At 39.6% G+C, this 17,615-nt stretch overlaps 1 protein-coding gene across 1 annotated transcript in view; it reads right to left on the minus strand.

Moving 5' to 3' along the window:
- The window catches only part of LOC104466243 (latent-transforming growth factor beta-binding protein 1-like), a gene marked incomplete at its 3' end in the record, with an annotated part of 108,524 nt that overhangs the window by 20,291 nt on the left and 70,618 nt on the right, over positions 1–17,615 (minus strand). Inside the window, exons 5-6 of the mRNA XM_010079603.1 lie at positions 15,817–16,094; positions 4,296–4,398 (exon numbers count right to left, since the gene is read on the minus strand). Coding sequence (XP_010077905.1) covers positions 4,296–4,398; positions 15,817–16,094 — 381 coding nt within the window. The remainder of the gene's footprint in view (positions 1–4,295; positions 4,399–15,816; positions 16,095–17,615) is intronic.

Below are 17,615 nucleotides of genomic sequence, written 5' to 3' on the forward strand. Positions count from 1 at the left end.
TCATCTTTACTGTATATAAACTGTCAAATAAGACAGAACAACGGAGTGAGATAATGTTTTCAATTGGCTTCACTTCACATATAATGCCTGCATTGCACATCTATCCCTGCAGCTTAGTTAAAAACTGAAAACTGGTTGACTGTAAGGGCGGAAAAAAATAAAGATAATTATTTTCATTAGTTCTAAAACTTTTCCTTTTCTTTGGAAAAATTTAAGTGATGATCTTGAGTAGCAGTTTTTGGAGTGAGATCGTTTTATTTCCAGTTTCTGAGAATTATTTAAAATAATTGCTTAATGAAAACATTAGGATTCTCCTTAGAGATTACCTAAAGTGACAAAATGGTAAAACACTAAAATAGTATGGTTCAATATACAGCAACAATGTTCTTAAATTTTTGAACACATACTTTCCACCTTCTACATGGACTACAATCATTGTAACACAAATTAAAATTTGACGATTTCACCTCTCACCATAAAGTGGCAGCTACACGTTTATTTTCAAGGCAGCTCCAATCTTTTCGCAATGTTCCTATTAAAACCAGCTAAAGTTGAAGGTGAGATGAGTAAAAGCACAATGCATTAGCCTACTCCTGGTCCCCAAAACTGCCAATGAAACTCCTAATGTTCACGTTGGCAGAGTCAGATTGATAACTGCACTCATGTCCTATCGTGTCTGTGTTTGCTGTTACAGATCTGATTCAATTCACACTAAACCCACGACAGTGTCTCTGACTGTGGGCAGGAAGGGTACCCTGCACCTGGCGGAGTAAAACAGAGAAAGAACACCAGCCCATACACTACGCCAGCCCTTTTCCAGGGTCCTGCATTACTGAGCCTTTACTCATTTAGACAATCTGTTTGTAATTATTAACTGTTAGCAAGAAGCCTGAACAATCATAACATTGCCCATGTAACACAGAAATGCACTTGATCTTAAAGGTCATCTTCTGGAGAAGCCCTCGAAAACAGAGATTCGTTCCGTAATTTCTTCTGTTGTTTTTCAGTGATACTGAATAACCTGTGAACTTACAGCCATGGGAGCTGCCTCAGTCCAAGGCAGTTGACTTTGCAACAAGACAGAAGCTCTGAGCAGTGGCTATTACCCAAAATAGGCAAGGACCTTTACAAAGTGACAAAGCCCATGGGAACAAGACACGCGCAAACTTATGCACATCCTTAAGTAGCCGACTCAAGAGAGAAGGACAGTGCCTGCTAATGAGACTGAAGTGTATGCTTAAATATTTTGCTGAAGTGAGTTTCGTGGGAGATCATGTTAAACGCAACCTGATTACATATTATTATAAAACCAGATCAATCTTAAATTAAGTTTATGAAGCGTAAAACCAAAAAAGCCAAAGGAAGTCTGTTTGCTTCCAAAAAGTCTACGATAAGAAGGTTAATACCAACTTAGTGAAGAATCAGAACAGGTCAAAATTACACGGGACTGACGTGGGACTAACTTTGCCTGATGAGACACTACCATGGACATCACTTAACTGATAACTTACTAATAATTTACTTGACTTCCAAGTTTTTCCATCCAATATCATAGGCATATATATGTATATTTGTATATATATATATTTATATGCTTACTCTTTTTACCACTGAAACATTCTCATTATTGTAAAAAAAATACTTGATGAAATAGAAATCCTTAAGCAACCACTCCACACTTTCTTTAAATCTTATAATAAATTCACATTTATCTCTGGAAATTGTTTGCTCTACAGAAGGGTAACACTTTGATCCTGACATGAGGCTTAATTTGACACCTGTGCCCAGATTCAAAACAGATTTGAAAGCTGTGTGCCCAAGTTCAAACTGAACTTCTATAAAATTCCAAGATGCTGTAAGATCAGTTAAACTCCTGCAACACTCCAAATTTATCACCTTAAGTTCTCAGAAATCTGAAAATTCACCATTTACACCCATGCAGCCGTAACTCCCGGCACGATTGAATAGCATCGTGCTTAACCCATTCCTAAATCAAATCTAGACAAAGAAAATTGATATACCTCTACCAAAGCTTCCTGACAGATTCAGTGGATATTCTTGAAGCATGCACCTACCAAATCATGCTCTTGATATAATGTAGTGGTAGATGACACTGTATTTTAAACTCAAGAAAACAGACAGTGCACCCATCTCCTCCTCCCTTCTTAAAACACTAATGTACAGTGACAGCTCCCACCTAGAAAGATGAGAAATGTGTCCCATTTTGTTTAGGAGATACAAACCCTTACTTTCCAGGAATGCTTTAATCACAAGGACAGGATTATTCCAAGTGGCAACATTCTCTGTCTCCCCTTGAAATCATACAGTTACATTCCAAAAAACACCTTCAGATTGAGCCAGAAAGCAGCAGTGAGCATGACTCATACCATATGTAATTACAGAGACTGGGTTCCCAGTCCTGTTCCAAGAATTGTTTCTACATTTTACAGGTTAGGGCATCTCCTCATAGGTATACAATGTAGATTAGAAATTCTCCTGGCCTATAAAGGAAAACTGGATTGCCCCATCTTGAGAAGTGTACTAGCCATTAAGCTTTTATTATAAAAAGGACAGCGATCATCTCATTAGCATTTCAAAAAATAATGTCTTACACAGAGTTTTGAAAAAAGAGTGGTGGACTTCCCTTCAGGAGAGGTTTTAGGGTACGTTCAGGCACTTCTCTGCACCCAGCTAGGAGGCATCTGGGGACCAGGATTTCAGACATGGTTTGTCCCAATGTTTCCCTGTTTGCCTGCTCTCAACATCATGCCGAGCATGTTGGCACGAAGCAGCTGCCTGATCAACACGTTGTCCCTTGTGGATTCCAGGCTGAGACGAGCGGTGTTTTACCTGAGCTATGAAGAAATAGCAAATGGGCTTCCCTTCAAACCAGGCACCAAAATTTTTTATTAGTAGTTCCAACCAGTTTTTGGCTGGAGCACATTTCAGGCTTTCATGATTTTTCTCATGGCACACCTACGCCCACTAAGCAACATTCCGCACACTCACAAGCTTCTGATGAACAAGACTTTCTGTTGTAGTCAAATTGCTACTTCTTTGGGGAAAGCTATAACATCAGGACACATTTCACAATCCACACACCAATACAGAAGGCACGTCTCTGTTAGAAATTGTATTTACGTGCTACAGGGGTGGAAGTGTAGATACATGAATCTTTTATTAACTAGGGCCCTCAAAGACCTCAACGAGGCTCGCTTTCGGAAGCACATCAGAAGATAAACATACTCCAAAAGACAAAATTATATACTTCCTAAACCAGCAGATCAGACTGAGTCAGCATAAATTTATATCAGAGCCCCCTGTGGGAAGAGGAGTCAGAGAAGTAGTAGTAAGAGCAGGTTTTCTGCTGGAATTATATTTCCATCCACATTAAGATTTGAGAACAAAAATACACTTCAAAAAAATCAAACTGACATGTTTCCAGTGTTGCCACCTGTACGAATAACAGGGGTTTGGAAGACCTGGGTAAGAATGACTGCAAAGCCCTGCCCTATTTTTGGCCCACTAAATGCAGGTCCACTCCACCTGCAAAACAGAGATTACATTATCTTCTCTCATCTTTCATTTAGTGACAAAAATATGACATGACACAGAAGTATGACTATTCCTGTGAAACAATACTGTCATTCACTAAAAGTCTGGGAGTCTAGCTTCACCTATCGTGCAAATACTTTGAAATTTTGTCCTTGTTTTAATACAATGTCAAATAATAACAAAACAGTGAAGAAAGTCTTTGTTACTGCTTAATCGTGGAGGAAGATATTTCAAAACCAGCAAACAAATGTAACTGACAATTTAGAGCCTGGAAAGCTTTGGCTCCAAACTTGAAAGTTCATCTGCAGTCCCAAGAGGTCACTGCATTCTCTCCAAGCAGTAACTGGCGCCTCTATAACTCAACGTTTCTGTGCAAAGTTTTAAAAAATAAATCCAGCTGGAAGAGGCAAGATAATTCAATGTCACTATCCTTCCTACACTGAGGAAACGCAACACTGCATCACTGACTTCAAGGAGGATGAAGGGGAAAAAAACCCAACAACGTTAACTTTGCTGGCTGCGCTGAGTGCCTGTGTATTGTAACTCTGCTGGCATGCAGGAGAACTCCCGTTTCTGCAACCTGTCCCTAATCAAACCACAACATAATCTTTCTACTAGGTTCTTTTTTTGTTGGGTTTTTTTTTTGTTTTTTTTGTTTTTTTTTTTAATACTACTTGAGGGGAAAAAAAAAAAAAAAAGCCATAAACTGATCCAGAGAATATCAACAAAATAGCACTTACACGGCTTCTTGGGACATTTCTGGCATTTGTTAAAACCCCAGGAAGTACCCACGGTTCCACAGCAGTCTTCTTGCTTGGAAAGGCCAGGAAGTGCTTTGCCACACTGGAATAGTCAGGTAAAGAATACTCCGGTTAGTGATACTGTATGACGCTCGCTTCTAAGCACAATGTTCTTTATCAGTCGTCTTGGGTCAAGCTCATGCTGATACACTGAAGATTCACTGGAGCTCTTAGCTGAACTCAAACAGCGTCCATGCATTGCAATGGCTCTGTACACAGGCATGAGAAAAACAGGTGACATTACTATTTTCCCCTGTGTCAACTTTAAAAGGATAAAGAAACAGAAGAGTGTCATAGGAACGAGGGAGTATATTTCCAAGGTAGTAACTCATCATTGGCACCTATTCCCTACATTTTTCCTCATAAAAACATGCTTGTTCACTTTCTCAAAAGCTGTATAAATTATCTCAAATACCTCTCTAATTACACTCTTGGAGAAAACAAAAAGTATAACTGTGATTTCTATAATATTATTTCCTATTAAAAATTTTCAACTTCTTGACAACTTCTGTTTAATGTTTCTCACCATTTGCTCAAAGCTGCCAAATCATAATCACAGATTCTGCTGTCCAGGTACTGAAGAAGGTAACACAGGTAAGAAAACTGAAGCTGAAGTTAGTGATGTTGGTGTTATTCCAAATAAGTGTCTCTTTCCCATGCAAATATTTAAATTAATCTTGCAATAATTTCTGAGGTCAATATTCCTTTCCCCCCCGATCAAGAATATACTTATTATGCTTTTTATTAATAATAATACTAATTGTCAGAAGCTTACAAGGTACTAGTTACATTATTGACTTTGGCAATTTTCTTCCATTTTGCATGGTAAAAAAAGCTTAAATGTCTTTCTGAGATGCAGACATTAAAAAAATATATCTAATCCCATCAATTAGGTATAAAATGGAAGTGCACAACAGCTGCACTTGGTAACACTTTTACAGCAAACGCCGATATAAATAGGCAGTGCAGCAAACATTTCAAATGTGCTGAAGTGTGAATCCTCCGTACGCAGTGAACAGACCTCCCCTAATCTAACTTTCCTTCCTGACAGCATACAAACCTCTGACCCAAACGCTCACTGCTGCTTAGCTTGCAGCTGAAGATAAGCTGGTTCACCCGACGGCACAGGTCGCTTTCCCTTTGTCCGATAACCCGGTCGCTCTGCAGTGGGGATGCATGCCGAATGCACAGGCACTAATGGCTTCCTCCAGCCTTCCCAAAATTTCTCCAGTGTGCACTTAATCGTACTGACACCTGTGAGTCAAGGATGTTTCTGAAGCACAAAGTTACTCTGTGTAGCTTCACGGTGTGCCTGCTAACAGGAGAGCGGGCTATCCCTCATCAGAGGGTCCCCTCCTGGCACGGGGAGGGCTGGCAAGGCATCATCCCAGCCATCTTCTCTGCCCCTTTCTCTGGCACCTCCTGAAATATCTCAACAACAAATCAAAAGCAGCACTAGTTCAGCATCAAACTGCAATGTGTAACCTGCTGCATGTGAAGCTTACATGTATGTCAAGGGATGTGTGAGGAGCTGGGAGCATCCTCTGTCCCAGTGACAGCCAGTCTCTCCAGTAAAACGGAGCTTTTAGCACCACAGCAAGTTAACAAAGCTACGGTGCGCCTCTGCACATCACCCTACGTGGGGTAGCACCACTTGTGCTCTGAGCCTCATTTTAGGGTGGCAGATGAACAGCACAAAGAACAGAGCGGTCAAACAGGTTAAAAGAGACTGTTCAGTTACTGTGCAACTTGAGGACTCTATTTTCACACAACCATCTGCAGACGGTCTTGTGACAAATCTTCCCATGTTCCTGGCACTTCCCAAAGGCCATCGAGATGCACAAGCAGGGAATTCTGCACAACTCTCTGCAGCAGCAGCTCGGCTGTTTTCAAAACTGGAACTAGTTCTTTCAACTGCCTCTAGCTAAATAATATACAGATCTTGCTGTACTTCCCAGAAGCTCAAAAATCTTTCAGCCAGAGAGTATTCTCATGTCTCCTCCAAGTGGCTGCCCTAAAACCTTAGAGAATTCACGTTATGTCTTTACACAATGCTGTTTCCCAGCCCACATCCCAGGTGAGCATGCTCTAGGAAGGACCATTTTACTTTATTTATAATCACAGCTACTCAGTTTTACTTTATGCCAGCTGCTCAAATCCTTTCCTAGAGCTCAGACTGCTTCTGCAAAGACAGAAAAGCTCCTTACTGAAGTCGGATACTGTGGCTACTATTGAGAGTCAGCTAAACCAGTCTGCACTTGACTCTTCTCCCCACCTCGTGCCTCAGTTTTACAGCTCTCCTCTCTCCCAAAAGAGGTGGGAGGACTCCAGGCTGGTGCTGCACCTCCCCTTATGATCTCAGAAACGGAGCATTCGGGCAGCAAGGCACATTATCTAACACCCAGTGCTCCTCTGAAAGGTCACAAGCCCCAAGGACACATCCCAGCAGCTTGTGTGTGTCAAGGCAAGACCCCACTAACGTGAGAACCAACATGCCAGCATGAACTGGTCCTTGTTTTTTTTTTTTCTTTTTCCCCAGAATAGGTGTCCCTTAACAATAATAAATTAAAAGCATATAAAACAAAACAAAACAACCCCCCAAAAAAAAGAAAAAAAGAAAAAAAAGAGGAGGAAGAAGATGGACTAAAGCCCACTTTTAGTTTAGGTGTGGTGCTACAGCATTTGCACACTACTGAAAATCATGATCTCTGTGGCCTTAACTTTTTCAAATTTCCATATAAAAACCATGAGCAAAAATAAGAATGCCAAAGTCTGAGTCATCTGGCAACTGTGGTTTGTAGGCCTGTCAGTAAAAACTGGCAATGACTAAAGCTGCTGCTCCCACTGCCTCTATGGTGAATTAAAGCTTGAAGAATCAATGATAATTTGGTTAATGTCCAGATCATTGTAGAAACTGGCCAGCGAGGAAAAGCAACTGCCACATGGGGCTCCTAGTGGTGTAAGATCTGTGTAATTTTGGAGCTATGCAACAGAAAAAATGACTGCTCTGCAAAGTCCTAAGCCAAGCAGAAACAGAGAGTTCTTCTACGGCTAATAAACCCCAATTTTTCTGGTACATCTAATAGTGCTGCAGATACTTTCAACACTCATGGCACTGCACAAACTGTTTCCTGGCCATCTACAGTTTAAGAAGCTCCTCCCTTTGACAAACTCTGAGCATCAATGAACTGAAGCTCAGTTTCTACAGGTCTCAAAAACTTCTAGGTGATTTCTATCCACTTCAAAAGCCTTCCCCGCTTCCTACCACTGAGCAGAACTCATTGGCTCTTCAGACAGCCTGTTCCAGTCTCTGAGTCACAAGTGACTGCAAAAGTCACTTGGGGGAATCCATAACTATTTTTAGTTTGTCTCACCATTCAACACAACTCAAACACGTAAGTATGAGCCTAAAATAAGCAGGGAAGCTAAACACGAGCACACAGCTTGCACTATGAATGAAGGTGATGCCATTCCCTAAGCTTAGGTTTACATTTTTCTATCCATCATCCACACACATTTTAAACCAATCTGGCCTGTATTCCTGAGGGCTTCTGGAAAAAAGCACAGATTTTCATGAATGATACCTCTGTCATGAGCTTATGATTTGGAGATAATTCCTACTGGTTCAGAAGGCAAAGAAGTCATGAAGGATTGGTATAAAAGAGCTCAAATGTGCTGAAAGAGGCTCAGCACTAAGCAGCAGTACGAGGCACACATGGTACTGCTATAAAACAAAGTTCTTCCTGGGTAAAGCACTCACAGACACTGCAAGTATTGTTTCGAATCCACATATTTTTCCCCATGCGTGCCTGGGCTTATATGCCAATATTTTATATAACTGAAGGAAGTACTGACTATTCCCACTGGTAGACTGAAATTCTGGCTGACCCTGTGCTGGTGCACAAAGGCCACCCCAAGCCACATCACCTCTTTGTTCCTCTGTCCTGACTCCAGCCTCTGCTCCATTTCCACAGTCCTGGAGTGCTAACAGTACTTGAGTTGTGCACTGCCACCAGGGTTTCATGTGTTTTCCAATGGCAGGGAAAAGGAAGGATTATATCCTCGAAATCCCTCTGCTGAGGCAGTAGAAGGAATTTATTCAGCTCCCTGTAAAGCGCAGAGCAGAGCCCGGTCTGGCAATTAGTCTCAGGGCAAGCACAGCGGATTCTGGCCAAAGGACCACAAACATTTCCTGGGACTCCCACTCCTGCGTGACCCCTCTGCAAATCCCTGTCACGAGCTGTTAGTTAAAACCACAATACAGGCATAAATAAAGGAGTGCCACATGATTAACTAGGATTGAAATCGATAGGTGCTGTGCCTGAGTTAATAGCTAATGACTCTGGGATTCAGCTCAAACGACTGCATTTCACATACCACAATAGCAGAAGTGAATGGATACACTGTTCAACTTTCTGTAAACTATTCAACAGGCACAGACCTTGGATTGGTGCTTCCTTTTTTTCCTATAGGCGTGTAAGAAACCTCAAACTCAATAAACTGTATGACTGAAACAATTAGCAAACAGACTTAATTAGCTTACTGACCAGCTGAAGGACAGGTTGTTGCTGATGAAGAGCTTTACAGAATGTAGCACTGGCTCACTAACAGGCATTGTCTCATAAGCAGAGCAGAGAAACTTAAATACTTCCAGACTTTCTAAAAGAACTGGTAAAGAATTTGTTTTGGCTTAAGCAGAACATTCTTCATAGGCAAGTAAAAATTATCCAGCTTTCTTCTATTTGAGTAATTAAAACAATGTTTGGTGGTTTTGGTATCTGATACATCTTTAATCTTCTGATATTTCAGGGTATTGATCTTGTGAAGAATCTATTGCGAATGAAGCATTAATCCTAGAAATGAATCCACACTGATTTCTGACAGTCTATTTGTTTAAAAACTTCAGAAGCCAAACCATGAGCTTCAAGGAATTCCAGACAGTTATTTTATTTTATGAGATGGTATTTTTAAGACTATCCTAAAGCAAAAAAGGTTTCAAAAGTGCTCTAAGAGAAAAAGTATCAGTATGCAGCACAGAATTTTACTTGTGTCATTTTCTCCTGCCTGAAGAATACAAATAGGGAAGTTCATTTCATACAGCTGTCAAAAATACCTGAAGTTTACCTCCACAGGAAATGTTTTGTTAAATCTGAAGTTCAACAGAGATATTTATACAGTTGAATGAATAACCCCAACCAGCGTATTACTACTGTCACCTCCTCCAGACTACATCCACTACGATCCCATGGCACACAGTAGTATCGAAACATTAGGTTAAGCATTATGACCTATCAACACATTTTGCTGCTCCGATTTCTAACTTAAAAACTTTGATGCCTTTATGTTTTCATCGTGAAAAACTCAGTGATCTAAGCCCAGTTCCAAAAACTTCATGTATATTCTCAAAGCACAGTACATGATCAGTGTATGCCCTTGTGCGAACACAGTTAAGTGAACGCTTAATGATCCGCAGGCAGAATCTTTATCATGATACGATGTTGACAATTTCTGACTTTTTCCAGCTGCCACCTATCACTTGGTTTATTTTGTTTTCTACCAAGCCTGGGAGCAGAGAGAAGGGTGTTGCTCAAATCAAAACAAACGTTCCTGTAAAAGATATTACTGGAACACAGTATTAAAGAAACTGTTTCCACAGCAATTTATCCCACGAAAGATGCTGATCAGGTAACATCCGTTTATCAGACATACTTGTTATTTAGCAGAACTAAGCAGCATTTGAAACTCATTTGAATGCCTATGTGAGGGTTTTGATCACCCTGAAAAATGGACAGCCTTTATAATTTTAAATAAAGTCTTTACTAGCATTCTCCATTAATGTTATTTAGCTTAATTTATTTTAAAAAAAATATCAAAATATGCTTCTATTGTCTGCTATAGGTGGTATATTTTGGGGTTTTTTAATATGATTTTCCAAAGTAGTATTATAATACACCAAATTTCACTTCAACAACTGTAATTCAGGCATCCTTCTCAGCAGAGCTGTGACAAATACAGCAACACCTTTCAGAGTGCTTTGCAAGGGAAGCACAAAGCATCATTCAGCAAACAACCGACAAGCGAGGAGCGGAACATATCCCTCCAACACTGCAGCCTGGAACTGACCCGAATGTAAAACACCTGGAACAAAAAGGGGGAATCAGAAGATGATATTTATGAAATTCTTTCAGTGATCACTTCAGAGAGCAGCCCAGCTCCCTCCAGCAGTCACACCAGCCCAACTGGGGGACAGCGGGGACGAATACACAAGCATGGGCAGACGTGCCTTCTTGGCCAGTTGCTCTTCTGGACATTTTGGCACATGTTGCCTTCAGACAGGCAAGCAACTTCAATGTCTGTCTCTCTTGAGAATAACAAGTCTTTTTTAATTTTGCTTTTATATTAGAGATGCTGAGATCACCAGAAGTCTCCCTCAGTAAAACTGATACTCAAAAACATCTACTGAAGAGAACAGCATTACTTGTGAATCTGGTCAGAAAGAGCCTGCCTTAGAGAAATTTGGAAATACCAGCTTCTTCAATTTTTTGTTGCTTTACAAAAAATGCTTCCCTTTTTACAGTTAAGCAAAAAAAGAGACCAAATTAATTTTTGAGAAAAAAGACTTCTTTAGCCAAAATACTGAAATGCAGTAACCACAGGAAAACACATGCATATACTTAGTAGACACTTCAAATTGATCTTAAGGGGGGAAAAATGTCGTACCCGATTCTCTTTATATGAATTTTGACAGATAGTAGGCATTCTCTTCTCAACTTAAATGCAAAGTAATCATATGCAAAATTAACAGGACTTGAGACTACCAACACAATCTTTACTAGGTGCACCACTGACACTGTTAGAAGTATTTTGGGAAATAACAAGATATCCTGTGTCATTATAAAGGCATTTTTATTAGAATTAAAATGAAAAGCAGCTGAAAATGAGTAATTAAAGAAGATAAATACAATCACAGAATCACAGAATGGTTTGGGTTGGAAAGGACCTTAAAGATCATTGAGTTCCAACCCCCCTGCCATGGGCAGGGACACCTCCCACTGGCCCAGGTTGCTCAAAGCCTCATCCAGCCTGGCCTTGAACCCCTCCAGGGATGGGGCATCCACAGCTTCTCTGGGCAACCTGGGCCAGTGTCTCACCACCCGCACAGGAAAGATTTCTTCCTAATATCTAAATCTACCTAATCTTCCTAATCTAGATCTACCCTCTAAAATGACCGACTCCCTGGATTTCCTTGCAGGACACTATGTCCAGTCTCCAGCTTTTGAAGGCACCGTGACACACAGTGCTCTCCACGAATCTACTGTTCTCAATCTTAAGTGAGATTTTTGTCCATTCTATCTGTTTCCCAACTTCAAGTCTCTATTTTCTCAACATAATTTTCTGTATAATAAGGTGCAAGTTTAGGTAAAGGTTTGTTTCTTATACTTTTATGACAACACTAAGTTCTGGCCGGCAGCTTAACTGCCAGTTGATGATACACTCTGCAAAAATTTTTTTGGTGCTAGGAAAGCATTTGATGAACCACAACTTTTGTATGCAACATACCATAGTAAGCTATCATGTAACATGGTAAGCTATCTTGGAGCAATCATCGTTAACATCTCCCAGAGGGGATATAATTGCTAAGTGTTTGACTCAGAGAAGAGAGAGGCAGCCAGGAAAAGTGAATTGACTGGAGTGGAAAAGAGAACCATCCAGAATACTATTTGCTTCCTATATTACTTTTTAAAAATTGACACAGTAATACCACTTTCATAGCTCCTCTTTCCTCTTTATTTCCCAGTGCTGAGGACACTTCAGAAAACAGCTACAATTAAGTAACACATACATACATGTTTATAAGTATTTACAAAAATATACATCTTTATTTATCTTTCCAATTAAAATAGGAGATTTCACTCCTCGAGCCCCTCCTTCTCTCCTCCTGTCCTTCTAGGCTTGTATATTGACATCTTTTCACACATCTTTTACTACCCTTTCTCGTGGCTGCCTTTGGTTATACTCACTTACGATACCACAGACAACTGAGCGAACAGGAGATCTAACAGGATTTCTGTGTTGTTAATTAGGAGTGACTGTAAGCCTGAGAATACACCCATATTCTTCAACTATCTGTACCTTAATGCCTTCCAAACTTCAGGGGTGGCTCCAGTCACTAAGTTCAACGGTTGGAGATACACTGCAGAAAATACGCCCTGGCTACCATGGGATTTGAGTAGAGCAACGATCCTACGGTTTCTGCAGGACTACTGTTTTGGAATGAGGCACATGAAAGGAATTTAACTAAGGTGGGGTGAGGAAGAATGTGTTGGGAGATGAAAAATATTCCACAGAAGGTTGTGAAAAAAAAAAAAAAGCATTAAAATCAGAGGATTTGAAATTGAAAGACCAGCTGAAATTCAAGGAAGAAGATGGAGAGAAACATAGAATGGAAGAGGTTACATACGCACAAAACCGCAGTAGAGATTTTGGTACTGTTTTAATCCTGTGCTTTTAGCTTGGACCGAAAATAAGTTCGGCAAAGTCTTTATTAACTTGATTGATTTGCCTACAAGTGGCCACACACATATCCTTCCCTCAGTCTGCTCTATAAAGTCACCTCTGATCCCAGGATATTTAATAAAACATTTCTGAAGCCAAATATACAATCCACCCTGCAAAAAGATGTATAAACACTGATGATTGTTGAAAAAAAGTAAGGATACCAAAATTATCCAGCATAAACTCCAGAAAGGATTTGGAACACACTGCTGCTAATAGGGAAAGCTCAGTTTAGCAACTTGTCTGAACAAATTAAAGAGAATCCTCATATCTGGCAAAGCAAATATGAAAGAAACAAAAAACCCAAGTTCTTTTAGAATAGATCTGTTTAAGAATAAAAAAAAAAAAAAATTAAGTGTCTTTCTCAGTTCAAGGTATATTTAACATACAAATAAATAATATGCATTGTCTGACTGCAGGAAGAAACTATTAACATTTCAGGTCCAAGTTTGAAGGTGAATGAGTCACTTAAATCTAGATTTATGGCAAGGTCTTAAATGAATGTTCTACAAAATGCCACCCTACAACTCCAATTCTAAATTGAACCATTAAATTAAATAACAAAAGGCCTCTGAAATCCTTACTATGCTGTTTTCCAAGACTGACACTGAAAGGATCAACAAAATCTGCAAAAAATGAGAATATGCATTATTCTAAACTAGGAGGCACTACCCTTTGAGAGCACACACATTTTTCCAGGGGAATACTGAGAAAAAACATTATAAAAAATGGAGATTGAGTACTTAATACTATTCCAAGTCATGCAGGAGGGCAATGCAAGCATATTTCCCATTTTCTCCCCCTTTAAAAGGGGCACATTAACTGTCCTCTGGTGAGTGATGAGTAAGCTTTAGTTTTAAAGCCACTGTAATGCGAGGGGCATGCACAGCACACTGCAAGCTTTGGATATCTCATCTGAAATACCTTACACATGCATGCGGCAGAAAGAACAGACAGGAAATTTATCCAGCATAACAGGTAAGAGATTGAACATGTGCTTCAACACTTGCCAAAGATCAAATTCAAGGTTTCACTATTCCCGAAGCAGACAAGCCTGAGGAGCTCATCAGTGTAACACTGTGATCCCACATCAGGCATTCAACTATTAATGAATACCAGCCTCCAATGTTCCATGGGCAAACTTAACTCTAGTCTTCTAGAAACATTTTTAGGGCATGATGACTTTTAAATTTACTTCTTCCAAAGCATTTTTCAGTATTAATTATTTTAAAACACCCTCATGTGATGGCCTAGCTTCAGCAGGTTTGGGGATCTTTCATTCCACAGCAATGAGTCTTGAAACTAGAATTATGACACAAGTAGGAATGCTGCGACACTCTGCACAAGCCAGTCACTGAACGGAGAAGAGAAAAACATTTTACAGGAAAAAGTCAGTTCTTTGGAGCTGGTAGAGAACGACCGAGACTAAAGAACTGATTTAAGTTTGAGGTTCCAGAAGGTAACTGAAATCACTACTTTGGGATCTGCCATCTATGTTACCCTCACTCTGCTTCTGATTCCATCCTGCTTCTGCTCCTACCTGTCCCCCATCACTGATCTTCTCCAAAGATCCTTGCTCCTCTGAGTGAGGTCTATTCCCTCTGATTTTCTTTTGGGGCTGGCTGGGAGCTGTGATATGTTGAGAAAATTTCCTTGCTGTCGGTTCTAACGCTAGGCATCACAGCGCTCACTGTAGCTAGAAGAAACACTTGTAAAGGACATTTCGCTGTCCCTTTGAGGGGAAGGCAGCTCATGCCCTCTGCAGATGAAATCTTTGCAGAATTTTACTGCCAACACCTAACAATTATCTGTGTAATACACTGGAAATATATATATATTTAGATGCTGCAAATTGGCTAAATTTGGGTGCATGTTACTGGAAGGATCAAAAGTAGAGTGACCCTCATGATAAATTTAAGTTTCTGCTTCAAAGTATACAGACAGTACAAATCTTCAATGAACAGTTGTCATTTTTTTTTTTTTTACCCTGAGTAAAACAACATATTCCTTTTCTAACATCATCCCTCAGAACAAGTGAATGGTTTTTCTGAAATCTCTCAAGAAAATTCAGCCTGAGGCACACATTGAGCATAAAAAAAAAATCAGTCTCAAAAGTTCAATTTTGGCAAGGTGATAAGCAGTAAGTACCAGGGTCTTGCTGATGTTTTTACAATCTCTTCACATATGCTTTTTTCCTCTCTCTGTATATTTACGTACATGCAAATATGCAAAAATGATAACGCTGTGTTGCTTATTAAAGTGCTTTCAAGAGCTGAAAGAGCAATTTCGAATAGTCCTATGTAAAAACATGATGTGATCATATCATTTTAAACTGAACTAAGGTTTTAATACTCTAGCAAACACTCAATTGGCTTTCTGATTTTTCTACCCTATTCAATGGTCCCATTCAATAGATTCAAAACATTAACTTTCAATACTGTAAAACACATGAAGTTGTTGAAGAGGAATTTTGATGAAAGCTGCAACTCCTTGAATAACACTGCCTGTTGAGATGCACGTGAAAAAAGACTCATTAAAGCAAAGGACAGTAAAAGCTGTGGAAGATGGTGTAACCTTAGTTCTTCAAATTAGGAGAGATGGAATTAGGATTTACAGTCACGGTTTTTTATTTGGAGAAATAGTTTATAAATGGAGAAGTTACAGCTTGAATAACTGAAATCAGAATGTCAGGGATCCAAGAGGACAGAAAATAAAGGCATGCGCTTGAAGGAGAAGGAGGTTCAGACAAGTGTTATTTTGTAAAAGTTTTACATTCCCAAAAATTATTTTATTTTGGAAAAGAATGTCAAGTACGTCCTTTCTCAGCAAATGGCGGAAATCTTTTTTTCATTCTTTTATAATTTTAAAGCCACCTGTCTCAAAAGCCTTAGCAAATATTTCTTACCTGTGTCCCAACAGTCTCCTGGAAGCAGCGCCCAAGCTGAGTTTTAACTGAAACAGGAAACATATGAGGAATGGGTTGTTGATTTGTGTAAGCAGTATGTCCTTTCTGGGTCTTCTGATACGGAAGACCTTGGTAAGAAACCTGTGGATGTCCTGGCTGAGGTACTTTTGCTTTTTGTCCTGTTGATGTGCTGTCAATTCTTGAAACTTGATGGATCTGAACTGAGGCTTCAGGGGGATGTTTCACGTGGATATTCACTATATTAGGTGGGAACTTCGCTAAAATAATTGAAAGAAAAACACATAAGAAAAATTGGTAATAAAATATGTCAAAGGAGATTTCTTAGGCACCTTTAAGACTTTTTTTTTGTACATTAGCATTTTTACAGAGTGCCTTAAATGACTGAAATATAAATGAAGCCCAAATTTGGGGGTTAGAGGGAAGGCTGAAAGAATGCACAGAGTCTCATTAACAAAGCAAGAAAATGAAAACTCTTCACACAGGAAAGAACGACATTATAGGATTGTAAAGACTGCTACACAAACATGGACGTCCACATTGGCTGGTGTGACATAAATATTTGTGGTCACACTGGGTAATAAGAATCCCATTCAAAGTTCCAGAATTCAAACCTACTGGATTATTTTTGGATATATAGTAAGCTTTATTTTCTTTTTCAGATCCATCATCTTTCTCTGGAACACAGAAAAAGCTTCGTATTTCATCCCTTTACCTTTATATACCTGCCAAGTCCTGAGTTTGCCCCTGCAACCGTTGCCAGCACCTCAACCATCTAAAACCACCACTCCCTTCAACCGAACTTCGAGTTCAGGATTTGGCAGATGAAGAGGGAGGAAATGTTTTTCAGATACTTCCCTTTTTAAATACAGTTGTAGTTTTAAGTCTGGGTATATAGATTGAGACCCTCCAGTCAATGCAATGTTCACCGAAGTGTCTATGACCCTCAAGCCTCTTTTCACTGAAAATCAAAATGCCCTTTAAACATGTAACTCAAATCATTATGGGAAGGACTGGCAGGAGAGGTGGGTAAAAACTCTTATCGTTTGTGAGCTGCGTAAGAAAGTTAGCATGTAATGTGTTTGGCTGGGTCCCTCTCATCAGCAAGTACTGCACAGCCTGCTCGAGGCCAGACAGTCCATTAGATGTAACACCCCTTCCAAACATCAAGAACCAACAAATACCATTTGATATACTTTCCTCTATAATGCATATGGGATTGGTGAGTCTTCTGAATTGCCTCCTTGCTTCCAGGAGGCCAGACTGTTCACTGGAACTTGATTAGGCATCTTCAGTTCTTATTTACAAATCTCAGCCTCACAGATCTACTTCCCAGGAAGCATATTTAATTTATTTTAGCTGCTTTAAACTTACATTATGTTGTACAAATTACTTTTGTTTTTTTCCCATTATTTTCATTTCTCTAGGCACATCTTCAGTATTAATTGGTGTCACTTAGGAATTATTTAAAAAAAAACAAAACTTATTTTTACTCTGCCCTGCATTGTTTCATTTATGAAAATCTTCAATACATTGCAGACAGAAATGTCAGGAATAAGGTAGTAGAAAGTCAGCAAAATATGGCTGCAGGGCCTTAATGGCTCTTCAGATCTTGCCTGTAGTAGAAAACAACCTTCAGGCAAAACTTACACTACATGAGTTCTACTACAGTAAAGCACCAAGGAAAAGATTCAGTGTTAGAACAATTAGCAGTAAGGCCCTTCTGAGGCTATTAGACTGTTTTGCAGGGCAAGACAAGACAGCATAATGTGGCTGCAAAA

This window comes from Pterocles gutturalis, unplaced genomic scaffold (assembly GCF_000699245.1).
Source record: "Pterocles gutturalis isolate BGI_N339 unplaced genomic scaffold, ASM69924v1 scaffold11214, whole genome shotgun sequence".
NCBI lineage: Eukaryota > Metazoa > Chordata > Aves > Pterocliformes > Pteroclidae > Pterocles > Pterocles gutturalis.